Genomic DNA, 21,163 nt, shown 5'->3' on the forward strand with positions numbered 1-21,163 from the left:
TAGGGAACAACTGAAGCTGTACACTTCAGGACTACAGCTACAGGCTGACACGAAAAGCTAGGACAGAGAGAGAGAGCACGAGCTTGGCGCAACAAAGACACAAGGTGACAAGAGAGCTCTGTGTGAAGGTATGCAAACACGTTCACGGTGGTAAGGGTAGAGCAGAAGGATTAAGAAACTACAATCAGGGGAAAAAAAAGAAAGTAACAATGTCGAACACTGGAGGACTCTGACTAGAGGTGGAACTGAGGAGAGTGGAGTTGCTAATGGGACAGGAAGCTGCAATGGGAAAGAAGACAAGACTCACTCAAAGCTCTAAGCGCCTTCCAGAACAGCAGGGCTTCGAAGAAACGAACTGGTGCCGCTAGGTAAGTAGGTAGAACTAAGGCCTGGCACACTCACGCAGACACGAAAATCATGGATAGTGTGGCGGTACTACGCAACTGAATGGAAAACGAAACGAGGACAAACACAACACAGTGAGAGAAGTCAGGGAGGGAGGAGCACACTTGTCTGCACGACGATCAGCAGTTCAGCGCGTGTGACGTGTTGTGACAGAGGGGCAAACAGCTCCACTGGCTGCTCATCAAGGCGCATTCCTGTGAGCAGGCTGGCCAGCAGTGCTCAAACAACGCCATCGCCCATCGGTGTATCAGCGCACGTACAGCTCCATGAACGCTGCATTAGGGTATCGCCCAAGGAATCCCAGAGTGGATCTCTCGGCAGTTGGACTTCCAGTACTTGGCCCAAGGGAGCCACTGTTTCCAACACCATCCAGAGGGCATCCTTGATTGCTTTGGAAACTCCAAGCAAAACCACAGGTGTGAACGTTCGGGTTGGGATCATGGTCGCGAGGGTTGACGTAAACCTTGGTGTCACACCGATTGAGATTGCTTGTAATGTTCTGTTGTGTCGCAGCAAACGACGGACAGCCTGAGGAGCAGGGTACTGGAACGCCAGCAAATAGAGATGAAAGGGACTGCTGGGCGAGCGCGTCCTCGTATGCGATCCACTCGCCAATATCCGACACGAAGAGCAAGTCCGTTGTCTGACCGAACCAAGCCGTACCCTTGAAGTCGCCGCTGCCGTGCACGGTGCCCACCAGTTCGCTGTTAGACCACAGACTGCAATTAGTCCAAGTCCACGTAGCCACGCCATCGTTGGAAAAGCGGGCTGCCAGCGTCCATGGGCGTGCATCGCCGCCAACGAGTCGCGTCTCGCACTTGTGACCAAGAAAAGCGGCGGTATCCAGTCCAATCGAGCACGGGTGTATGGAGGAGGAACTGCCACGAGCCACATTGACGAGGGACGCCACCGTGTGTTGTAGTTCTTGCACATCCACGCCATTCACCAGCACAGGCTGGGAAGGGTCCGTGGTGTTGATGATGAGGCGACCATGATCGTCTTCGCCCAGCCAAGCTTTCCCAGTGCAGCTGCTGCTGAAGCCAAGCAGCAGCAGAACAGCGCAACTGAGAGTAGCGAGAACGCCAAGTGCGCGAGGAGGAGGAGAAGGAGGGGAAGCGGTGCGGCAGCATCTCCCTCGCCATGACAGCGACAGTCTTGGCCACGACAACGCAAAAGCCATGCTCGCCTCTGCCTCTTCAGCTTTCCGTGCTGCTTGTCTGGGAAAATCTAATCTGAGAAACAAAATGCCAGCAAGCACAAACAAAGATGAAAATGAGTCCACGCCACCACAGGTGCAACTCGGCCATGGTCCCTTATTCAACCCCTCCCCCTCCCTCGACCGCCAAGTCCTTTTTGCACTGTTTGTTGAGCCACGTTTCATGTCACAGTCATTCATTGAGTTCACTGATCTGAGCACACGCACACATGATGTGAATACACTTCTTCCCTCTCATTCACCTCCTCTGAAACCCACAAATCAACAACGAAGGTTGCATTGAAGTTGGAAAGCAGTCGAAACAGTGTCCACCCCCATTCACACACACACACACACACACACAGTTATCACACACACACACACACACACACACACACACACACACACAGTTATCACACACACACACACACACACGCACACAGATACACACACCCCTCCACACAAAGCCCTCCCCCCTCCCCAAACAAACGCAACTACACCACGCCCTTGAGGTAGAAAATCCATTCCACGCCCGCGTTCTCGCCCGTGCCGCAGAGCACAACGAGCTTGGCGGTTGCGCTGCCGTTGTGGCCGTCAAAGCGAACGGTGATGTCCTTGGACTCGCCAGCCTTGTACAGGTCGTGCGCCTTGACGGAGAAGGATGGGTGGTCCACCGTGTAGTTGAACGTCTCGCTGGTGGCAAACACGTTCTTGAACGGCAGCGAGATGCGGCTGCTGCCCGTCGCCCGGATCACGTGCGGGCCAGAGGGGCGTGGTGGCAGGCACTGGCCCACCAAGGGGCAGCGGTACTCCCCGCCAACGGGCGAAGACAGCACCATCACCGCGTTGCACTCGCCCAGCTGCGACGGCTCGTACGTGATCTCCACAGGGACCTTCGTGCCCGTTCGGGACGCAGCAGAGGCCGGCACGCTCTGCGGCGCCGTGAAATGCGGCGCGCCCTCAATGGCCACGTGGTAGTCTGTGCGAACAGGGCAGCAGTTGACAAAGTAGTACTTGCGCACCAGCTGCTCCCCAAGGCAGCAGGAGAAGTGCTCCGTGGGCATGGGGTCGGCCTCACGCGCCCGCAGGTGCAGGTCGTACTGGAACGAGCCGAGCTCAGCGCACGTGAGCACGAGCCGCGCCGTCTTCTCCTTGCTCAGCAGCGGCATGTAGTCGAACGTGTACTTGGCGTCTGTGGCGCGCGGCGGCACGCGGAAGTGGCTTGGCCCGTGGATGTCCACGCAGGGGCGCGAGGTGCCCTCCTGCGTGCACGTCATGCTGAACATGATGGGCTGTGGCAGCGGGTTGTGCAGCGAGATGGCGTGGTGGATGGGCTCCCGCACCGTCGTGCTGAGCGTCACCGTCTCCACGCTGTTGCTCGGGGTGGACTTGAAGTGCACCTCATACAGCAGGTACTCGCCCGTGGCCTCGTTCTTGAACACCACCTCCGCCTGGGTCGTCCCTTCCTTGTATGCGTAAAACTGCAGCTCGTACTCGCGCGTCGCCTTGGGCAGCACATCAACGTACTCGTGACCCTGCAAATGGAACGAATCAGGCAAAGGATTGGGGTTGGGGGAGTGATTGCGTTCAGCACAGTGGTGAGTGGAAGAGAAAGAAAGGCGTGCAAATGGAGGATGAAAGACACGACAGCAAAGGCGCGAAACTTGCAGACAAACACACCACAACACAGGCATACACACAACACAACACAACGACAACACACAACACAACACAACACAACAAACCCTCAACAAACCCAAAACAAAACCCCCTCCCCTCCCCCACCCTCTCTCGCTTCAACACACCTTGATCACGGTGGAAGACTCAGCCTTGATCCTGTTGATGGTCACCTTGAAGCGCTGGCTCTTGGGCAGCCAGTTCTCCACATTCAGCAGCAGGTTGTACCACACCTTGCACGGCACCTCCCGCGACAGCGTGTCAATGGGCTTGGGGGCGTTGGCCTGGCCAATCAAGCGATGCAGCACAGCCTTGCCATCAGGCAAGGGGAAGAACACCGAGCCAGTGTGGTAGTTGTTCGCCGCGCCACCACCACCGCCGCCGCCGCCGCCACCGCCACCGCCGCCGTGCTTGTGGCTCTTGCTCACGGTCATTCGTAGCGGGTGGTATGTGATGGGGTACTGCTTCGTCTCCCAGGCACCAACCTCAAGCACCTCCGGCCCAGAGAAGAACTCGTTGTCAATCACAGGCTTGAGCGTCCACGCGCGGTTGCTGTCGTTGGTGATGCGAACCGTCTTGGTCTCCTTCGTCCGCACCTCCGTCTGGAACGACACCACGTCCCGCTCCGCCTGCTGCGGCTGCACCGTGCCCACGAGGTCAAGCAGCACGGGCCGGCCCAGCCCCTCCACCGTGCACGGCACGTCGTCACGCCGCACCTCGTGCGACACCATCGACTTGGGGTGGAAGGTGACCGCAAACACCACCTCAGACCCGGGCGACACATACCCTTCAGTGGGCGTGATGGAGAACCACTCCCCGAGCGAGGACACGTCCCATGCAAAGCGCGTGCCAATGTCACCCGTGTTGGACATGACCACACGGCGCGATGACGTGCTGTTCAGCACCGCGGAAAACGCAAGCTGGTTGTGGTCCAAGTCCACGCCCACGCCGTGGCACGCCCCCTTCACCAGCAGCAGCGGCTCCAGCTGCCGCAGGTACTGCACGGAGATTTCCTCCGTAAACGGCGGCTTGCGCGTGCGCGGCGCAAAGTGGATGGTGATGGGGACCGTTCCTCCGTTTGCGCCCAGCGTCACCACGCCCGCGGGGGCCAGCGACAGGCCGCGGTGCGCCATGCTCTGCTCGTCCGCAGCCAGCGTCACGTCCAGCGGAAGCGCGCTCCGGTTCACAAGGTTCACCGTCTTGCTTGTCTGCGCGCCAATCTGCAGCGCGCCAAAGTCAAGCACCTTGTTGGTCGCCTTGTCCAGCTGCAGCTGAATCGGCACGCCGATCCCAGACACCGCCACCGCCACCGTCGACAGCGAGTTGATCTCAAAGGAGATGCTCTCCTCGTACGCCTTTGCCTCCCGCGGCATAAACCGCACCACCACATCCCGCTTCTCGCCAGGCTCAAGCACGCAGTCCTTGAAGTCAGACTGCAGCACCTCCGTGTCCTTGAACGATGTCGTCAGCACAACCTTGGACGCGTCCTGGTTTGTCAGCGTAAACACCTTCTCCGTCACGGGCATGCCAGCCTTGTGCACAAACGTCTTGCCAAACTTGAGCGACGTGTGGGAGATGTTCAGCTCTGGCACAGACGCGCGCCCGGCAACGGGAATCTCATATGTCTCGCCATCCTTGATGCGGCACACAAGCTTGCCGCCCTCAAGGTCTTCCGGGTTGGTGGGGGAGAACGTTGCCGTCACCGCCACCACCTCCCCGGGCGCAACAGTGCCAGACAGGGGCGCAACCTGCAGCGACTTGCACAGCCGCAGCACCTTGTTCATCGTAAACTTGAACTCCAGCGGGAATCGGCCCGTGTTGGTCACGTTGAACGTGCGCGATGCGCGCTCGCTCACCTGCACCTGGCCAAAGTTCAGGGCATCACGCACACCACCGTCCGCCATCACCACCACGTCCTCTTCGCCCTCATCTCCATGCTGCTCCGGCTGCTCAGCTGCAGCAACGCCGCCATCACCACCACGGTCGTGGTGGGCAGCGCCGCCCTTGCGTCGCCGTGCGCGGGGCGTCACGGGCTTCGATGCTGCCGGCGTTGCTCGCGCGTCATCCGTTGCAGCGGCGGCAGCAGCAGCAGCGGCACGGCGACCGCGCTGGCTCACACCGCCTCCACCACCACCACCACCTCGGGTCGCGCGTACGCGGCGCTCACCGTCATCAGCACCGCCGGCATCGCCGTGCTGCCCAACAACCTCGTCTTCGCTGATCTGGCCCAGGGGGTGGGCACGGGCGTGCTTCTGGCCACCACCGCGCTTCCCGCCACCACCTGCAGCAGGTGTTGTTGCCGTCGCCTGATCGCCAGAGGTCCTGTTTGCACCACTGGCATTGGTCGCCGTCGTGATGGTGGTCTTGGCAGAACCGAGTCGACTCTCCGTGTTGGTGTTGCCGCGCTTTGCACGCTTGCCTCGCTTCGGGTGCCCAGGCGGTTTCGGCCCGCGCACGCGCCCACCACCAGCACTGTGAGCAGACTCGCGTTGGTGATGCTGCTGGCTCTGCCGTTGCTGCTGTTGTTGTTGCTGTTGCTGCTGCTGTTGTTGTGATTGCGACTGCTTCTTCTGTGTGGCAGCAAGACTTGCGCCCGCCTTGCTACCGCCGCGTCCACGCCGAACAGTGCCAGCGCCAGCACGCCTACTTCGCGCCTGGCCACTGGCCGCCGCAGCAGCCTCTTCTGCTGCTCGCTCCTCCACGCTCTTGAACGAAACAACGTTGCCCGTGCGAAGGGACGGCAGCAACGACAGCGCGCTGTGCGGCTGGTACCCCTCGCACTTGAGCGAAACCGCAATCGGTGTGGGCTTCTTCACCACCTTGCAGTGCAGCTTGCACGCGTACGACTGCTCGAGCTTGGGCGCAAACGTCACCGTCACGCGCACGCAATCGTGGGGCGCAATCTTGCCACTGGTCGGGGTCACGCCCACACGTGCGCCGGCGTTGAGCACACGCAGCTCCTCCTCATCAAAGCGGAATGAGAACGGGCGCGACTCGTCGTTCACAAGCTCAACCGTCTTGGACTGCGGCTTGGAGCCAAGCATCATGGCACCAAAGTCCAGCGAGCCGGGGCTCACCAGCACACGTGGCTCTTCCGCGTGGCCGACAACCAGGAACTGCAGCTCAAAGTCTTCCTCCGGCACAGACAGCGTCCAGAAGGTTTCCACAAGGTCGAGCGTGTGCGGCGTGTACTGGAAGGTCATAGTGACCCGCTCGCCAGGCACGAGCGTGCCGTGCGGTGTGACCACGCGAATCGGCCCACACTCAATGTGCTTGTGGGAGATGACGGCCTCGGGTGAGTGGCACTTCCATTCAAACGCGTGCGGCTTCTCGCTCGGGTTGAGCACGTCAAAGTTGAACGTGTTGATGACGCGCAGCCCACACGACGACAGCTCAATCACGCGCGTGCCGTCCTTCAGCGGCTCGCCAATTTCACCAGAGGGACCGGGCAGTACGCTCGCCCGCCGCCCTGCTTGAAGGTAGTCCGAGTCCTCCAGGAACACGTGCGCCACAGGCATGGCACTTGTCCCCGTGACGTCAATCACTGGCAGCGCCGATGCCTCCTCGTCCGCGCGCAGCACCTTGCACGTGAGCGAGGCGTCAAACTGCTCCACGGTCGACGGGCAAAAGTGCACCTGCACCGTCAGCGTGCTGTTGGGTGGCACCGCGCCAGACGCAGGGTGCACGACAAACGGCAGCGGCACGTCGCGCTCCGTCATCAGGTCGTCCTCAAGCTCAAACTCAAACAGCGCCGGCACGTCGCTCGCGTTGACCATGTCAAACGTCTTGACAGCCGTGTCGTACATAAACACCTCGCCAAACGCAAGCTCCGTGCACTCGTACGACACCTGTGGCCTGCCAATCACGCCCTCGCAGTGCAGCATCTGCTGCTTCTCTGTGTCCGGCAGCACCTCGTGTGAGGGCTCGGGCACGGCCTCCCGCACCTGCACGTGCTTCAGCCGCCCGCCATCGTGCTCCTCAACAGCATAGCGCAGCGTGGTCTGCTCGCTATCCCATGACGATGAACCATTGCCAGCACCGTCGTCACTACCACCACCACCACCACCGCCGCTGTTCTTGTTGACGGCGGTTTCCGGGGATGAAGCGTCGTGTGCGATGCGAATCTTGCTGTACCTGTACACAACCTCCATGTTGTCCATGGCCACCGTGTTTTCAGAGGATGCCGTGATGCTGACTGTCTTCGACTGGCCCGGCCCAAGGTGTGCGCACCGTGGCGTGATTGTGAAGGGTTGCTGGTGCTCCGGGAACTCAAAGCGAATCACATCCAGGCAGCAGTTGGTGAGCGTGACCTCGCGTGACACGGCCTCCCCAACCAAGACGCCACCAAACACCAACCGCGTTTGGCCAGGCTCCTTGTTGGCTGGGTCTGGCGGCACGTCCACCACGTGCTCGCCCTCCAGCGTCAGGTCGTTCATGAACCCTTCGCCCGTGATGGACACAAACACAGACTCAAAGTCGTTGTCCTTGAGCGCCAGCTGCAGGCACGAGGAGAAGCTCTCCATGGCCCCGGGCGCAAACTGCACGTCAAAGGCAGCCATCCCGTACGGCTCAATGGTGACGGGGTCTGTGCCTTGCAAGCACGTGAAGGGGCCGTCGCTCGCCGACAGCTCAACAGCGGGCTGCGACGTGCTGTCCACAGCCTTGCTCTCGCTCAGCTTCGGCAGCGTCGATGTGTTGCCGCCACGTGCAGACGCGGCGTCGTCATCCCCGAGCGAGGACGAGTGCTTGGACTTGAGCTTGCGCTTCTCCTTGCGCCCCGACGTGCTGTCGCGGCGCCCGCTACGCGAGGACACGGGGCGCGTGCCAGAGGCAGAGGCGGTTGCTCCGCGCGAATGCGACGCACGTGATGACACGGGGCGCCGCGGCTTCACCCCCATGGAGGCAGTCACCTCGGCGGGGATCGGCCCTGCGTTGCGCAGAACCACCGTGGCCGTCCGGTCGTGGTTCACGAGGGTGCGTGGGAAGTGAAGCAGGGGCAGGCGGTCTGCTGTGCGCGCCACGGGCTCAAGCACGGTCACGCGCGGCAACAGGCCCTCGCCGTAAAGCTCAAACGACATGCTGCTGTTGTTCTGGTCTGCGCCGTCCACCAGCACCTCCAGCTGCGCCTGGTATTGCTGAATGGCCGTCGGGCTGAACGTCACCGTGACGTACCGCGTCTCCTTGCTCTGCACGGCGAGGGAGGCCACGTCCACAGAGAAACCGTCGACAGTAATGGCCGCAGCAGAGGACGAGCCGGTGCCGCCCGTGCCGCCGCCCGTGCCACCGCCGCCAGCCGTGCGACGTGACAGCGTGCCAGTGCCACCGGCACCGCCATTACCGCCTTCCTTGCGCAGCAGCACCTGCACGTTGGCCTCCACCTTGGTCGTGTTCTCAATCTTGAAGCGAGCTGTCGCCGTCTGGTTCACAACCACGGCACCAAAGCTGAACGTGCCGTCCTCCCTGGAGAAACACATGGGCGGGCGATGCTGCTGTGCAAGCGTTTCCACTGGCGCACCAGCTGTCCCCGGCCGCTCAGCAAGCGACCTGCGCAGCGTGGACATGAGCGATGACGACTGCGTAAGCATGGATGCACCCGCACCTGTGCTTCCGAGTGTTGTCGTGCCGGCACGCGTGGAGGCTGACATGGTGGGCCGGCCGCTGCGACGACTGGCACTACCACCACGACCACTGCTGCTGCTGCTTGTCAGCTCACGGAAGTTGCTGCAGACGGTGTGTTCGGCAAAGACAACGCGTGGGTCCTTGTTGATGGCTGGCTGGCACGCCTCCAGGCTGAGCTCGTACACGAGGCCGCCTGGGTGGTCGTTCTTCGCACGCTGCTCAACGTCAATCACCAGCTTCTGCAGCTCTTTCACAGGCATGCTCGTGTCGGCATCCACCGTCACCTTCACGCTCGCGCCAGGCTGCACCATCCCCGCTGACGGGTACACCGTGAACACGCCCAGGCTGAACTTGCCACCGCCGCCACCCTGTGCGGCCATGCCCGCGGGGTCGATGGAGCGACGACCAGATGTGGTGGACATGCGGCCCGTGCGCGAATTGCCTGCAGGTACGTTGCCCATGCCGCGCGGGCGCGGCGTGATGGAGGGCCCGCGCACGTTCTGCTTGCCAATGTTGAACTTGAAGTCGTACTCGCCCACGTTCTTGATGTAAAACTCGCGCGTGGTCTTGGCCGAGGCGCCGGCGGTGATGGCGCCAAACTTGACGCCGCTGGGCGGCACAACGGCGTACTTGCTGTACACCGCGCGCACGGAGATGTGGATGGGCACGTTGGCAATGACCTGGTTCATGTGCGGCTCCGTGATGCAGCAGCGCAGCAGGGGCGCGCGGTTGAGTGTAATCTCCCGCCGCGCACGCAGCGTGAAGCGCACAGCCGTGCTCTTGTCGTTGGGCATGAGCGTGCCCGTGGCGGGCGAGATGGCAATCATGTCCTCCTCAAGCTTCGGCGCGTGCTTGCGCATGGCCTCGCGGTCAATCTCAATCCTGTACTCAAACTCGTACTTGCCGCGGTTCTTGATGCTGCACATGAGCGTGCGCTCATCCAGCACGCGCATCGTGTCGTACTCCAGCACCGTGTCGCCGTGGCGCGGGAAAATCATGTCAAACATGACATCGTACGCCTCGCCCGTGATCTGCAGGTGCTCCGTCACCTTCTCGTGCACGTTGTCCATGTCCGCAATGTCCACATGCAGCGTCTTCTTGGACAGCGTGAGCGGCCGCGAGCTGCTGAAGAAGAACGACACATCCTGCGTGCTCAGCGGGTCAACCACGCCCGACGACATGTCCGCCGTCACTTCGGGCACGTTCTCAAAGCCGTAAATGTGGAAGGCGACGGGGAGGCGCGTTGGGTTGCGCAGTTGAAGAATCTTCGTGTCAGTCAGCTCGAGGAGCACGCGATCAAAGTTGATCTGCTTTCGATCAAGCTCAAGCGACGGCTTCACCCCGGACACGTGCACGTTGTACACAACAGGCACAGGGTTGTCCTCCACGCACAGCACCAGCTTGTCCGTGTACTCCTGCACCAGGCGCGGCAGCGCAAACAGCGTGACACTTGCCGCCTCTCCGGGCTGTACCGTCACCATGCTGGGCACAACCGCAAAGGTGGGCGTGATCCCCGGCTGCTCGTCCGCCAGCGCACAGCGCACGGTGATGGGCTTGGGCCCGGGGTTGCTCAAGTTGATGGGGAAGCGGCAGCTCTCCATCGTGTCGTCCAAGCGCTCCAGTGCCTTGCGCGAGTTGACGGTGAGGATGGGCCCAAAGTCAATCAGCCGCTTCGTGGTGATGTACGCCTTGCCGTGCAGCCCGTCAGGGTCCTCCTCCTTGCGCACCAGCGACCCAAACACGGTGCGTGGGCGCGTGTCAACCTTCGGGAACTCGCTCACGCCGCGCACATACACGGTGTACTGGCGGTCCCCAAGCACCGTTTGGAAGTTGAGGGCCTGGTCAAACTGGCCGACAGCGGTGGAGCGGAAGCGGAAGGGGATGACAACCGACGAGTGCGCAGGGATGGTCCACCGTGGTTTCTCCAACACAGCGTGCTGCGGCTGCTCACCAGAAGCGCCACCACCGCCACCACCGCACAGCAAATTGCTGCTGCCGTCGCCCCAGTCACCAGCAGTGCCGCTCTGCGACAGGTCCTTCTTCTTCTTCGTCAGCGTGTCGCGCTTTGACGAGCGCGGGCGGCGGCCCGATGGCGTGCGTGCACTCGCACCACCCGCGTCCTTGGCCGGCGTCGACGTGCTGCCGCTGGTGGGCTTCTTCCGCAGCTTGCCACGCTTGCTCGACTCCGCCTCCTCCTCTTCCGCCTGCTTTGCCTCCAGCGCAGCGGCCTCAGCTGCTGCTGCTGCCCGCCTGTACCGTACCAGCCGGTCCACAAACTCAAATCGTCCGTTTGAGTCAAACGGAATCGGGTCCAGCAGCTCTGGGCGCGTCACCACCGTAAAGTCCACGGGCTCGTGCTGGTCACGCTCGCTCTCGTCCTGGCGCAGGCGCACAAAGGCAAGGTTCTCCTTGCGCGGCAGCAGCGGGTGCGTCATGAGAGCTGTGGCTGTGTCCTCTGCAGTCTTGTCTGCGGGGACGGCAACAACAGGCACAAACTGTGGGCCTGCATCTGCTTCGCCGCCGTCTTGCTGATCACCGCCCATACCATCACCACCACCAAGACCGCTGCCACCGTCAGCGCCGCTGCCGTCTGTCGTCGCAGCGCCAGCGCCACTCGTGTTGTTTCCTGTGCCCGCGCCTTGCCCCTGTGTGGGCAGGTTCAGGTCGGGCTTGGAGGAGCTTGCCTGCAGACGCTTGTTACGGCGGCCAGGCAGCGGGGACGTTGCCTCGTTCTGCGGCGCAGTGATGTCACGCACGAGGGTGCACGAGCGAAGATCAAACGCATCGACGGCGCGCATAATCACTTCGTCCTCCGCAGCGGACGCCAGCACCTCCTCCTTGAACGGGGTGGGCGACAGGTTGGTCAGGTCAGTGTCGTCGCGGGCGTTGTTGCCTGCGTTGGCACCGGCACCACCGCGTCCACCGCCGCCGCCACCGCCACGATGCCGCTGACCACCACCACCACCACCACCAGCGACGTTGCTGCCGTGGTGGGCCTGTGATGTGCGTCCGTGGTGGCCCTGCTGGCCGGGCTGGGCGAGCGTCGGCCCCTGCTGCGAGGACCGCCCACTGCCAGCGTCGAGGTTGGCTGGGCCGGGGCTTGCGCTGGCCTTCATGCCCTGCTGCTGGCTATTTGCCCCTGGCGGGTGCACGGAGCGGCGGCGGCTGCGGGACCGCGACCGCTGCTTGTTCGACTTTTCAATCTCCTCTCGCATGCGCGCCTCCTCCTCGGCCTGCGCCTTCTTCAGCTCGCGCTGCTTGCGGCGGTACGCGCGCACCTGCATGTCGTACGCGTGCTGCTCCTCCGGCGACATGGCGTCGTACTCGTCCTCGTCAATCTCGGGTGGCGCGTCCAGCTCCGTGTCCTCGCGGGCAGGCTGCTGCCGTGCCTTGATCACGCGCTCGCGGTGCTCGCCCATCAGCCGCTCAACGCACACCGCCTGGTCAACCTCTAGCCGCACAAAGTAGAGGTGCTCGCGGCGGTTCAGCGCGGCCAGCCACGCCGTCAGCACCGTCACGCGGTCAGCAAACACGGACGTGAGGCCATCGACCACAACGCCATTCATGGTGTCGCCCTGGCGCACGCGCCACCGCAAAAGCGCCACCAGCATGTCGTGGGGCACGGGGCGGGCCATGCTGAACATCTCCTCAACAGGGTCCACGGGCACAGTGGGCTTTCCGTGCGGGTCTGTAACGCTGGCGTTCGTGTGCCTGCGCTCGCCCAGGGTGGCCGAGGCAGATGTGCCGCGACGCGAGGTGGTGGCGCTGCTCTTGCGTGACTGCCGTAGGTGCTGTGTCATGGAGCGTGGGCGGGATTGCCTCCGCTCATCGCCTTCGCCACCGGCGTGCAGCTGCTGTTGCGAGACACTGTCGCGTGCGCCAGAGGCACCTGACTCCCGACGTGGAAGTGCAGGGGACGTGTGTTCGCTCGTGCGGCCATCCCCACGCGAGGTTGACGAAGCAACAGCAGCAGCAGCAGCAGCGTTGGCACGCATGCCTTGCTTTGTCGCCGACCCACGCCTGCTGGACGGCTTTGAGCGCGGCATCTTGCCACTGTCCTCCTCCTCTGCAGCAGCAGCCACCTCGCTCTGATGCAGCTCGAGCAGGTACTTGCGGATGGCGCGTGCCTCGGACGTGTCTGCCTTGATGGCTTCGCGAACAACCGTGTCCAGGTCCAGGATGACAGATTCGTAGTGCGCAGCTGCCGCTTTGCACAGCGTGGACTTACCAGAGGCGCGTGGGCCGTGCACAATCATGTTCACGCCACCCATGTCGTTGCGAAGCATGCGCTCGTACCGTTCACCGCCAAGGTAGCGCGTGAGAATGTCCTCCACCAGTTTCACCGCCTCGGGGTTCTCCGGTGCTCGGTTGTTGCCACCGCTACCACCACCGGCACCACTGACATTGACGCTTGCATCAAGGGCGGTGCTGCTGCGGCGTGGGTCTGAGGCAACGCTTGCTTGCACAGACAGCAGCGGGCGAGACGAGCGCACAGAGGACTGACGCACCAGACCACCCGGCCGTGTGCCCTGGCGCTGAAGTTTTGACGCCAGCTGTGGTGGCAGGTGCTGCTGCTGTTGCATGGTGACTTGCGAGAGCGGGTGTGCGCTGGAGGTTGGGGGTGCAGGGGTGCTTGACGTGCCTACACTAGGCCCACCAAGCATGTCCACCAGCACATCCGCGGTGCTGCGGCGATCACCGTCCTCCTCGTCGTTGTCGGCATCCGTGATGGAGATGGCACGCGCCATGTGTGCGCGCGCGTACCGCAGCACAGCCTCGGGCAGCCTATCGCCTGGCTGGCGTGGCGGCAGCAGCAGGCGGTCCTTACGGTCGTAGCCGCCAAGCAGCCGCAGGGCATCCGTCTCGCGACGCACCTGCCGATCATACTCCACAGAGAAGATCTCAACAGGCTCGTCACCGTCGTTTGTGACGGCGATGGTGCCCTCCTTGCCCGCACCGCGCGGCATGACGGGGCCAAGCTCAACGCTCGTCGTGTGGAAGTGCAGCTTCTGGTCGGCGCCGCGGCCGTGCAGTTCAACGTACACGGGGTCCTTGCGGTCCTTGATGGTGAAGGGCAGGTTGGTGGTGTAACGCATCTCGTCCGTCGGGTAAAAGCGGATGGTGACGGTCATGGACTGCTCGGGCTCAAGACAGCCCGTGGTCGGGTACACCTCAAACGCCTTGGCCATGTCACGCTGGTGCCGCTCCTGCGCCTGCTGCTTCTTCGACCAGTGTGGCGGAATGGGCTTATCGCGTCGCACTGCCGACCACTCGCACGGCACGGGCTGCTCGTTGGTGAGCGTGATGGTGATTTGCCTGCACATGCCCACGGCGAGCGAGCCAAAGCTGAGCTTCTTGGCGCTGGGCGTGAACGCCGGCACGCACACGTTCGCGCGCACCTCCACCATCATGCGTGGGCCATCCCGCACGCACACGGCAACCGTTTCGTTGAGAGGGCCCTCGGGGTAGTCGTTGCGCAGGGTGCTGGCGGTGCAAAGGGTGATGGTGATGTCCACCTCCTGTGCCGGTGGCACATCGACTACCTTTTGCGGGGCCACGCTGATGCCGCGCTCGGCGAGCTTGGACAGCAGGCGCTTGGGCACGTCGAAGGTGACGGTGAAGGGGGACGGGTTGACCACCTGGATTGTCTTGGAGGTGGAGTAGCCACGCACGATGGCGCCCAGGTCGCAGATGTACGGGTGCAGGGCAACCTTGGTGATGGGCAGGGCGGAGCGACGCGTCGTGAGCAGGGCAGACTTGAGGGCAGCCCGGTCAAACTCTGCATCAAAGCGCACGCTCTCATCCACGGCCACAAAGGCGTCGCTGTCGCCCACGTCATACTCCGGCGCCGGGTTGGCGGCGAGCTTGCGGCAGTGCGCAACCATGTTCTTGTCCTGGGACTGCAGGTCACGCGGGAGGCGCGCAGCAATCAGCGGCACCGCCGTTGTGCCCACGACGTGAATGGAACAGGGCGAGAGCGTGCCCACCTGCAGGCGTACGTACTCCTCAAAGCGGTCGGGCGTGCTTGCAAGCAAATGCACCTGCAGGGGAACCTTGCCGTGCGCGGTGATGACGCCGGACGCAGGCTCCACCCGGACAAGCTGCGGTTGCGAGATGACGCTAAAGGGCAAGGGCAGCGAGTCCTCGTTTCGAATGACCACCGTCTGCGACGAGCGCTTCAGTTGCATCAGGGCCACGTTGTGAAACACGAGCTTCTCCTGGCTCAGCCTGTACCGCTCCGTGGTTGTGATGCCCCTGAGCGTGAAGTCGTACGAGGCGCCGCCCACAATGTCGCAGCGCGCCTGGGCCTGGCACAGACCCTCCGCCAGCGCAAAGTACGACACGTACGCGGTGATGGACGCGCCAGAGGGGAGGTGCCCGCACACGGGGACAATGTCGAAGATGCGAGACTCCTGCGGCTGGCACGCCGCCATGGCCCGCGCGCTCTTTGCATTGACAGCACCGCGCCCGCGCGCAAGCGGCGCTTCTGCGGCATCTGAATTGGTGGAAACGGTGACGGAGGGTGCTGCCGTCTCTGTAGCGCTCGTTGCTGCCGTCGCTGCCGGTGACGCCGAGGAGGTGGCCCTGGGCCGGCCGCGTGGGGTGGCGGGGCTGCCCCGGGTGGCATTGTTGTTGTTGTTGTTGTTGTTGTTGTTGTTGTTGGGAGGTGCTGAGGCGTCAGAGGGGGCTGCGCTTGTGTCACTGATTGGCCTGTCACCACCAGCAGTCTGCAGCGCAGAGTGCAGCTCGGCAGTTGAGTCTGCGGTGGACCCGTCTGTCGAGGCAGGCGGCGACGACGACGTCGTCGGGCCATCGCCCGCGGCTGTGGCCGTGCTCACACCAGCAGTGTCAGCACCGCCACCCACACGCCCCTGAACCAAACGCTGCTGGTTGGTGTTGGTGTTGGTGGTGGTGTTGGTGTTGGTGTTGACGTTGTTTGCGGCTGCGCTGTCCTCTGTGATTGGAGTGAGGAACGACCAGCGGAAGGAGAGGTCCATGGGGCTCGGGTTGGTGAGGGTGACGGGGATCACAGCCGTCGTGTCGTGCATGACGCTGCCGCAGTCAATCACGCCATCATCGTGCGAGAAGGCAATGTTCGGGTAGAACACCTGTGCCTCCAGGTCCACGCCGTCGCTGGGTGCGTCCTCCGCATACGAGATGTGCAGCCTGCCCGTGTCCCGCCGCGTGAACATGTCTGTGCGGTGCAGCGGGTTGTACACGATGCCCACGGGCAAGTCGTCGCCAGAGGCCACCTGCACCGAGCGTGCACCGCCCTCAAGCAGGAAGGGCGGGTCAATGTCAAGCTCAGCATACACGGGCAGTGGAGACGCGTTGTGCAACACCACCTGCTTCCATTGGGGCGTGCTGTCGTCTTGGTCAGACCGCCACACAAAGCGGAGCTTGCTTGCGTCAGGGAGGAGCAACGGGCGAATGAAGTTCGCATGCACCTTCATGCGGTAGCACAGCTTCTGCTTCACCGTGCCCTCCACACACGCCGTGCACAGCAGCGTCTCGTGCACCTCCTGAATGTTGTTGATGTACCCGCGCACGGCAACCGTCGTCGCCTCGCCCTGCTTGAGTGTCACCGCCTCCGGCCACACGCCAAAGACAGAGTAGTCTGGGTCGGGCGGGTTTGGGCACACGGGCGTGCGCTTCTTGCGGAAGGTGCTGCCACGCATCACGGTGCAGTGGCCGTCAACTGCGGGGCCCGGTGCGTCCAGCTTGAAGGTGACGCGCTGCGTGTATCGCCCCTTGTTGGTGACCTCAAGCACGCGCTCGCACTCACGCGAGGCAAACTGCTGCCCAAAGTCGATGGTGCGAACATCCTGGTCAAACACAATGGTGGGGCCTTTACCCTGCACCCGCAGCTGCACATGCTGGTCCTCGCTGTTGGGCACGCGCACCACAAGCACGTCCTCAAACACGCGCGGGTCGTTGAGGGCGAGGTGCACGTGCACGTCTGTGGCGGCGCCGGGCTCCAGTCGCCCGCTCTGCGGCTCACACCAAAACGCCGAATTGCGGCCAGGAATGACGCAATCAAACGTGGCAGCGATGGAGGACTCGTTCGAGAGCGCCACCGTCTTCACAATGTCCTGGAGCACGGGCACGGTGCCCCAGTCCAAACGCGTTTCGTTCGGCGCAATCACGGCGCCCTGCCCGATGCAGCGCACAGTGACCTTGAGGGGCGGGTCTGGCGATCCAAGCACCTCAAACTCAGCCACGGCCTCCACGGCACCCAGCACGTGCGTGCGCAACTCCAGAGCCACGTCCGTTGTGGCGTTGGGCGCAAGCACGCCCGACTGAGGGGAGCATGACAGCTCCACGCGCGGTTTGCGCCGCCGCCCTTGCGCATTGGCGTTGGTGTTCGTGGTGCTGTTGGTGATCGTATCGTCGTCTGCTTGTTCGCCTTGGGGACGACGTGCATGCGCTGGTTCACCCCAGCTGTCAACCTCATCTTCGTCATCACCACCATCATCACCACCATCACCATCGTCATCATCGTCGTCGTCATCATGTGGTGCGAGGGGCAGGAGCTGGTACTTGGCGGGCATGGCGGATGGGTTGCGGAACACGACCGTTGCGGTGTAAGGGAAGCCGAGGAAGCAGCGGTGGTAGTCGAGTTGCGTCGACACCAGTTCAATCTCGGGCACAACGCACGTTGCCGTGACGGGGAGCACCAGCGCCTCTGTCGCCACGCCGGGGATGTCCAGGGCGAGGGAGAGGTCGTAGTTCTCCGTCCACTTTGGCGTGATGTCAACAGCAATGCGGCGCGCGCCGTGTGCAGGGATTGTGTCCGCTGGCGGGTCAATCTCAACCTCGCTCGCTGCTGGCGTGTCCTCGGGCAGGCGCAGTGCATACTGCATGGGGATGGGGCTGGTGTTGGAGAGGGTGATGTACCTGGTGGTGGGGAAGCCAAAGGGCACGGGCCCAAAGTCCAGCTCGTCCACGTCGCACTCAAAGGAAGGGCCGACAACGGTGCCCTGGAAGGTGATGAAAACGGGATCAACAGCACCCTCGGCCTCGCACAGGAACGCCGTGTCCACCGTCCCCAGCACGCTTGCATCCAGCGTCACCTGTGGTTGGAGGGCAGGGGGGAAAGGAAAGGAAAAAGGGGGGGGGGAGGGGGAAGAAATGTGCCGTGGTGGTGGTGATGAAGGTGATGATGAGGAGGAACAAGAAGGGAAGATGAGGGGAGGGGTGCAGGAGGAAGAAACCACGGCGGAGCGCGCTTCACACGTGCAACTGTGAAACACGACAGCAAAACAGCACACACACACACACGTACATGCACATACACACGTGATCACACACGCAGACACAAAGCAATCACAACACAAACACACACTGCGGCTCCACTACACTTCACTTCGCAACACGACACCGAGCACTCCGCAACACGGCAGGCGCACCTCGATGGTGGCCGTTTCGCCAACAGGGAGAACGCCCTCGCTCGGTGTGAAGGTGAAACAGGAGTAGAGACCGCCGTCATCGCGCGGCTCAATCGCAAACGGCGCATCAATGTCCCCCATGTTGGAGAGCGTCAGCGTGTACGTGTGGGAGCTGCCGATGAACACCTGCCCAATGTCGATGGCGTCGACATCAAACTCGACCAGCGGGCCAACGCCCGTTCCCCGCAGCTTCAGTGGCAGGCGCTCCTCTTGCCCTGCGGTGGTGATGATGGTGGTGATGATGGTGGTGATGGTGGTGACGATGGTGGTGGTGGCGATGGGTTGGTCGGTGGTGATGGCGGTGAGAGGAAATGTCATCAAACTTGTGCCGCAGGTTGCAGCTTGCAGCTGGTGACATATAAACGCACACGCACAAGCGCAGCGGCGAGGCCTAAGGAGGCCAGGCAAAGCAGGCAGAGCAGACAGAGCAGGTAGAGCAGGCATGGGATCAGGTGCTTTCTTTGGGTGCACACCTGTGATGTCGAGAAACGCGTCCCGGATATCAGGGCCCGCCACGTCTGGATGGAATGTCACCACAAACTCTTGCTCCTGTTCAAAGGCAACAGGTGGTGAGAATGGTGAGAATGGGAGGAAAAGGTGAGCGTAAGCGTGACAGTGAATGGCGGAGGGAAGAGGGGAAGATATGGAGTCGTGGCGAATCCAAACACACACACACACATACACACACACATACACACATTAATCCCTCCCCCCCCCCTCACACACACATAATAACACCACCACCACCACCACCACCACCCATCCTTCCCACTCACGGCGTTGGGCCAGATCTGCCCGGAGACGGGCTCGACAGAGAACGCCTCGTCGCCCTCAAACGTCTGCTCGTCATCCTCAATCGCGCGCCGCTGGTCCTGGTGCTTGCGGGCAAGGATGGACATGCCATGCGACACCGTTGGGTCCTCGGACAGCATGCGCAAGAACTCGTCCTGCTCCTCCACCTGCGTGGTGTCGATGGCAGCAATGACCTCCGTCTTGAGCGTGCCCTCCTCCTCCTCGCCCTTGAAGCGCTTCCACGCAAAGTCCGCGACGACGCTGCTGCGGTTGAACACGCGCACCACGCGCTGGCTGCTTTGCGTGATAAACGTGTTTTCAAAGCGCAGCGACGAGCGTTCCAGCCGCACGCTCGCGTTCTCTGCCGTGCCGGCCACGGTGGCGGCTACGGCCTCCCCAGTGCCCATATGCAGCGTGAGCGGGGCCACGTGGGTCGTGCACGCGCGCGGGTCAAAGGTGACGGCGAGCTGCGTGACTGCACCGGCATCCAGTGCGCCCGTTGCAGGCTGCACGCTGAAGGGCGGGTCCACCTCAAAGGAGAACTTGCCGGCGGCGGTGCCCACGTTGCGCATGGCGAGTGTCTTGGTGGTGGCGTGCTTCACCACGCACGTGTCAAAGGCAATGGTGTCGGGGAGGTCGAACACGGCGCGGCCGCCAACGGCCTGGATCGGCACAACAAACGTCTCCCGCTCCGTCACGCAGACAATCTCCTCTGCGTAGTCCTTGGTTGTGTCGGGGGTGAACTTGATGGTGTAGACGACCTCCACCCCCGGCGCAACTTTGCTGGCGCTGGTGGCGGGCTGCACAATTTCAAAGTAGGGCGACTCGAGCGGCATGAGGCGCAGCGACCGCGCAACGCTGTCAATGTTGCGGAAGGAGAGCGGCAGCGAGATGGTCTCGGACCCCTGGAAGTTCTGGAAGCGCACCGTGGACGGAAACGGCTGGAACAGCGGGCGGTCCACGTCCACTTTGGAGTCGCGGATGGGCTGTCGCGACGTCGCCGCCTCCGTGGTCAGCTCGATAATCTCGGGCACGGTCATCGTGGTGGTGTTCTTGAGCAGCTCCTTTGAGTCCATCATCATCATGCTCATGAACTGGGACGGGGTCGGCAGCCCCGCTGAGGAGGATGATGATGATGCTGCTGCTGCATGCGGTGTGGTGCTGCTGGTGGCTGTTTTGCTGGTGGGGTTAGTGTGGTGCTGTGTGCCTGACTTGGAGCCACCACGCTTGCTCCGGGTGGCAGCGGTTGGTGCATTGAGCGTGGTTGCCAGCGATGCCGGCGCCTCGCTCCGGGGAACAAGCTTCACCAGCCGCCGTGACGACGACGACGACGAGGACGACGACGATGCTTGCGGCTGTGTTCCCAACGATGGTGGAGGCTGCTGTTGTGTTTTGTGTGTCGCCATGATGCCGGTCGGTGCTGATCAGCAGCAAGCGACGGCACAACTAAGCGCGCCAACAGCTGTGTGCCGGTTTGTTGTTGTCTATGATAGCGTGTGTACGAATGATGTGGATGTGTGTGGATGTGGATGGGGTGTGGGTGGGTTGGTGTTGCTGGTAGTAGTGGTTGGTGTGGTGGTTTGTCGTTGTTGTGTTCTTGGAAACCAAGGCACGAAAAATAGCTATATTGTTCATACATTTCCAGCCAGTGAATTGGCTGTACACGACATCACAAGCTGGTGGGGTGTGTGTGTGTGTGTGTGTGTGTGTGTGTGTGTGTTTGTGTGTGTTTGTGTGTGTGTGTGTGTGTGCTCGTCGTTGCACCCCTCTCCACTGCTCTCCATCTCCACTGCTCTCCATCTCCCCTGCTCTCCATCTCACCCCCTTCTCTCGCGCTCTCCTTCTCTCTTCTGTTCAACTTTCCGCGCCATCAACGGCAGTGTCAAAGACAAAACTGACAACAGTCGAATGATCTAATAATACTACAGCAGCTTCAATTAACACGCATCACGCTAATGTTGAACGTAATGTAACCAAACAAAACACACAAGCATGTACCTACACCCCCCAACTCACACAGCTCACA

General features: G+C 62.3%; 2 protein-coding genes across 2 annotated transcripts in view; both read right to left on the minus strand.

Moving 5' to 3' along the window:
- Positions 1-1,986: 1,986 nt before the first annotated feature.
- On the minus strand, positions 1,987-20,743 carry PTSG_09699 (uncharacterized protein). The gene is made up of 7 exons (XM_004988997.1): positions 19,122-20,743; positions 18,819-18,894; positions 18,307-18,560; positions 13,300-17,970; positions 12,592-13,224; positions 3,406-12,540; positions 1,987-3,135 (listed from the first exon to the last, which is right to left on the minus strand). Exons 1-7 carry the CDS (start codon positions 20,541-20,543, stop codon positions 2,095-2,097), a joined length of 17,232 nt encoding a protein of 5,743 aa, XP_004989054.1. The 5' UTR covers positions 20,544-20,743; the 3' UTR covers positions 1,987-2,094.
- Positions 20,744-21,127: 384 nt separating this feature from the next.
- The window catches only part of PTSG_09700 (uncharacterized protein), a 1,588-nt gene continuing 1,552 nt past the window's right edge, over positions 21,128-21,163 (minus strand). Inside the window, exon 1 of the mRNA XM_004988998.1 lies at positions 21,128-21,163. This exon is cut by the window's right edge and continues 1,552 nt beyond it. The gene's annotated coding sequence lies outside the window, so the exon portion shown is untranslated.

Source organism: Salpingoeca rosetta (assembly GCF_000188695.1).
Source record: "Salpingoeca rosetta unplaced genomic scaffold supercont1.31, whole genome shotgun sequence".
NCBI classification, from domain to species: domain Eukaryota; class Choanoflagellata; order Craspedida; family Salpingoecidae; genus Salpingoeca; species Salpingoeca rosetta.

Bases quoted from the DNA above. Each gene is read 5' to 3' on its own strand.
- PTSG_09699 (XM_004988997.1), bottom strand. From the start codon at position 20,543: ATGGCGACACACAAAACACAACAGCAGCCTCCACCATCGTTGGGAACA. The intron at 18,561-18,818 runs GTGTGCACCCAA...TCACCACCGCAG, and splicing joins CGCGTTTCTCGACATCACAG to GGCAAGAGGAGCGCCTGCCA. The intron at 17,971-18,306 runs GTGCGCCTGCCG...CTCCAACCACAG, and splicing joins GCGAAACGGCCACCATCGAG to GTGACGCTGGATGCAAGCGT.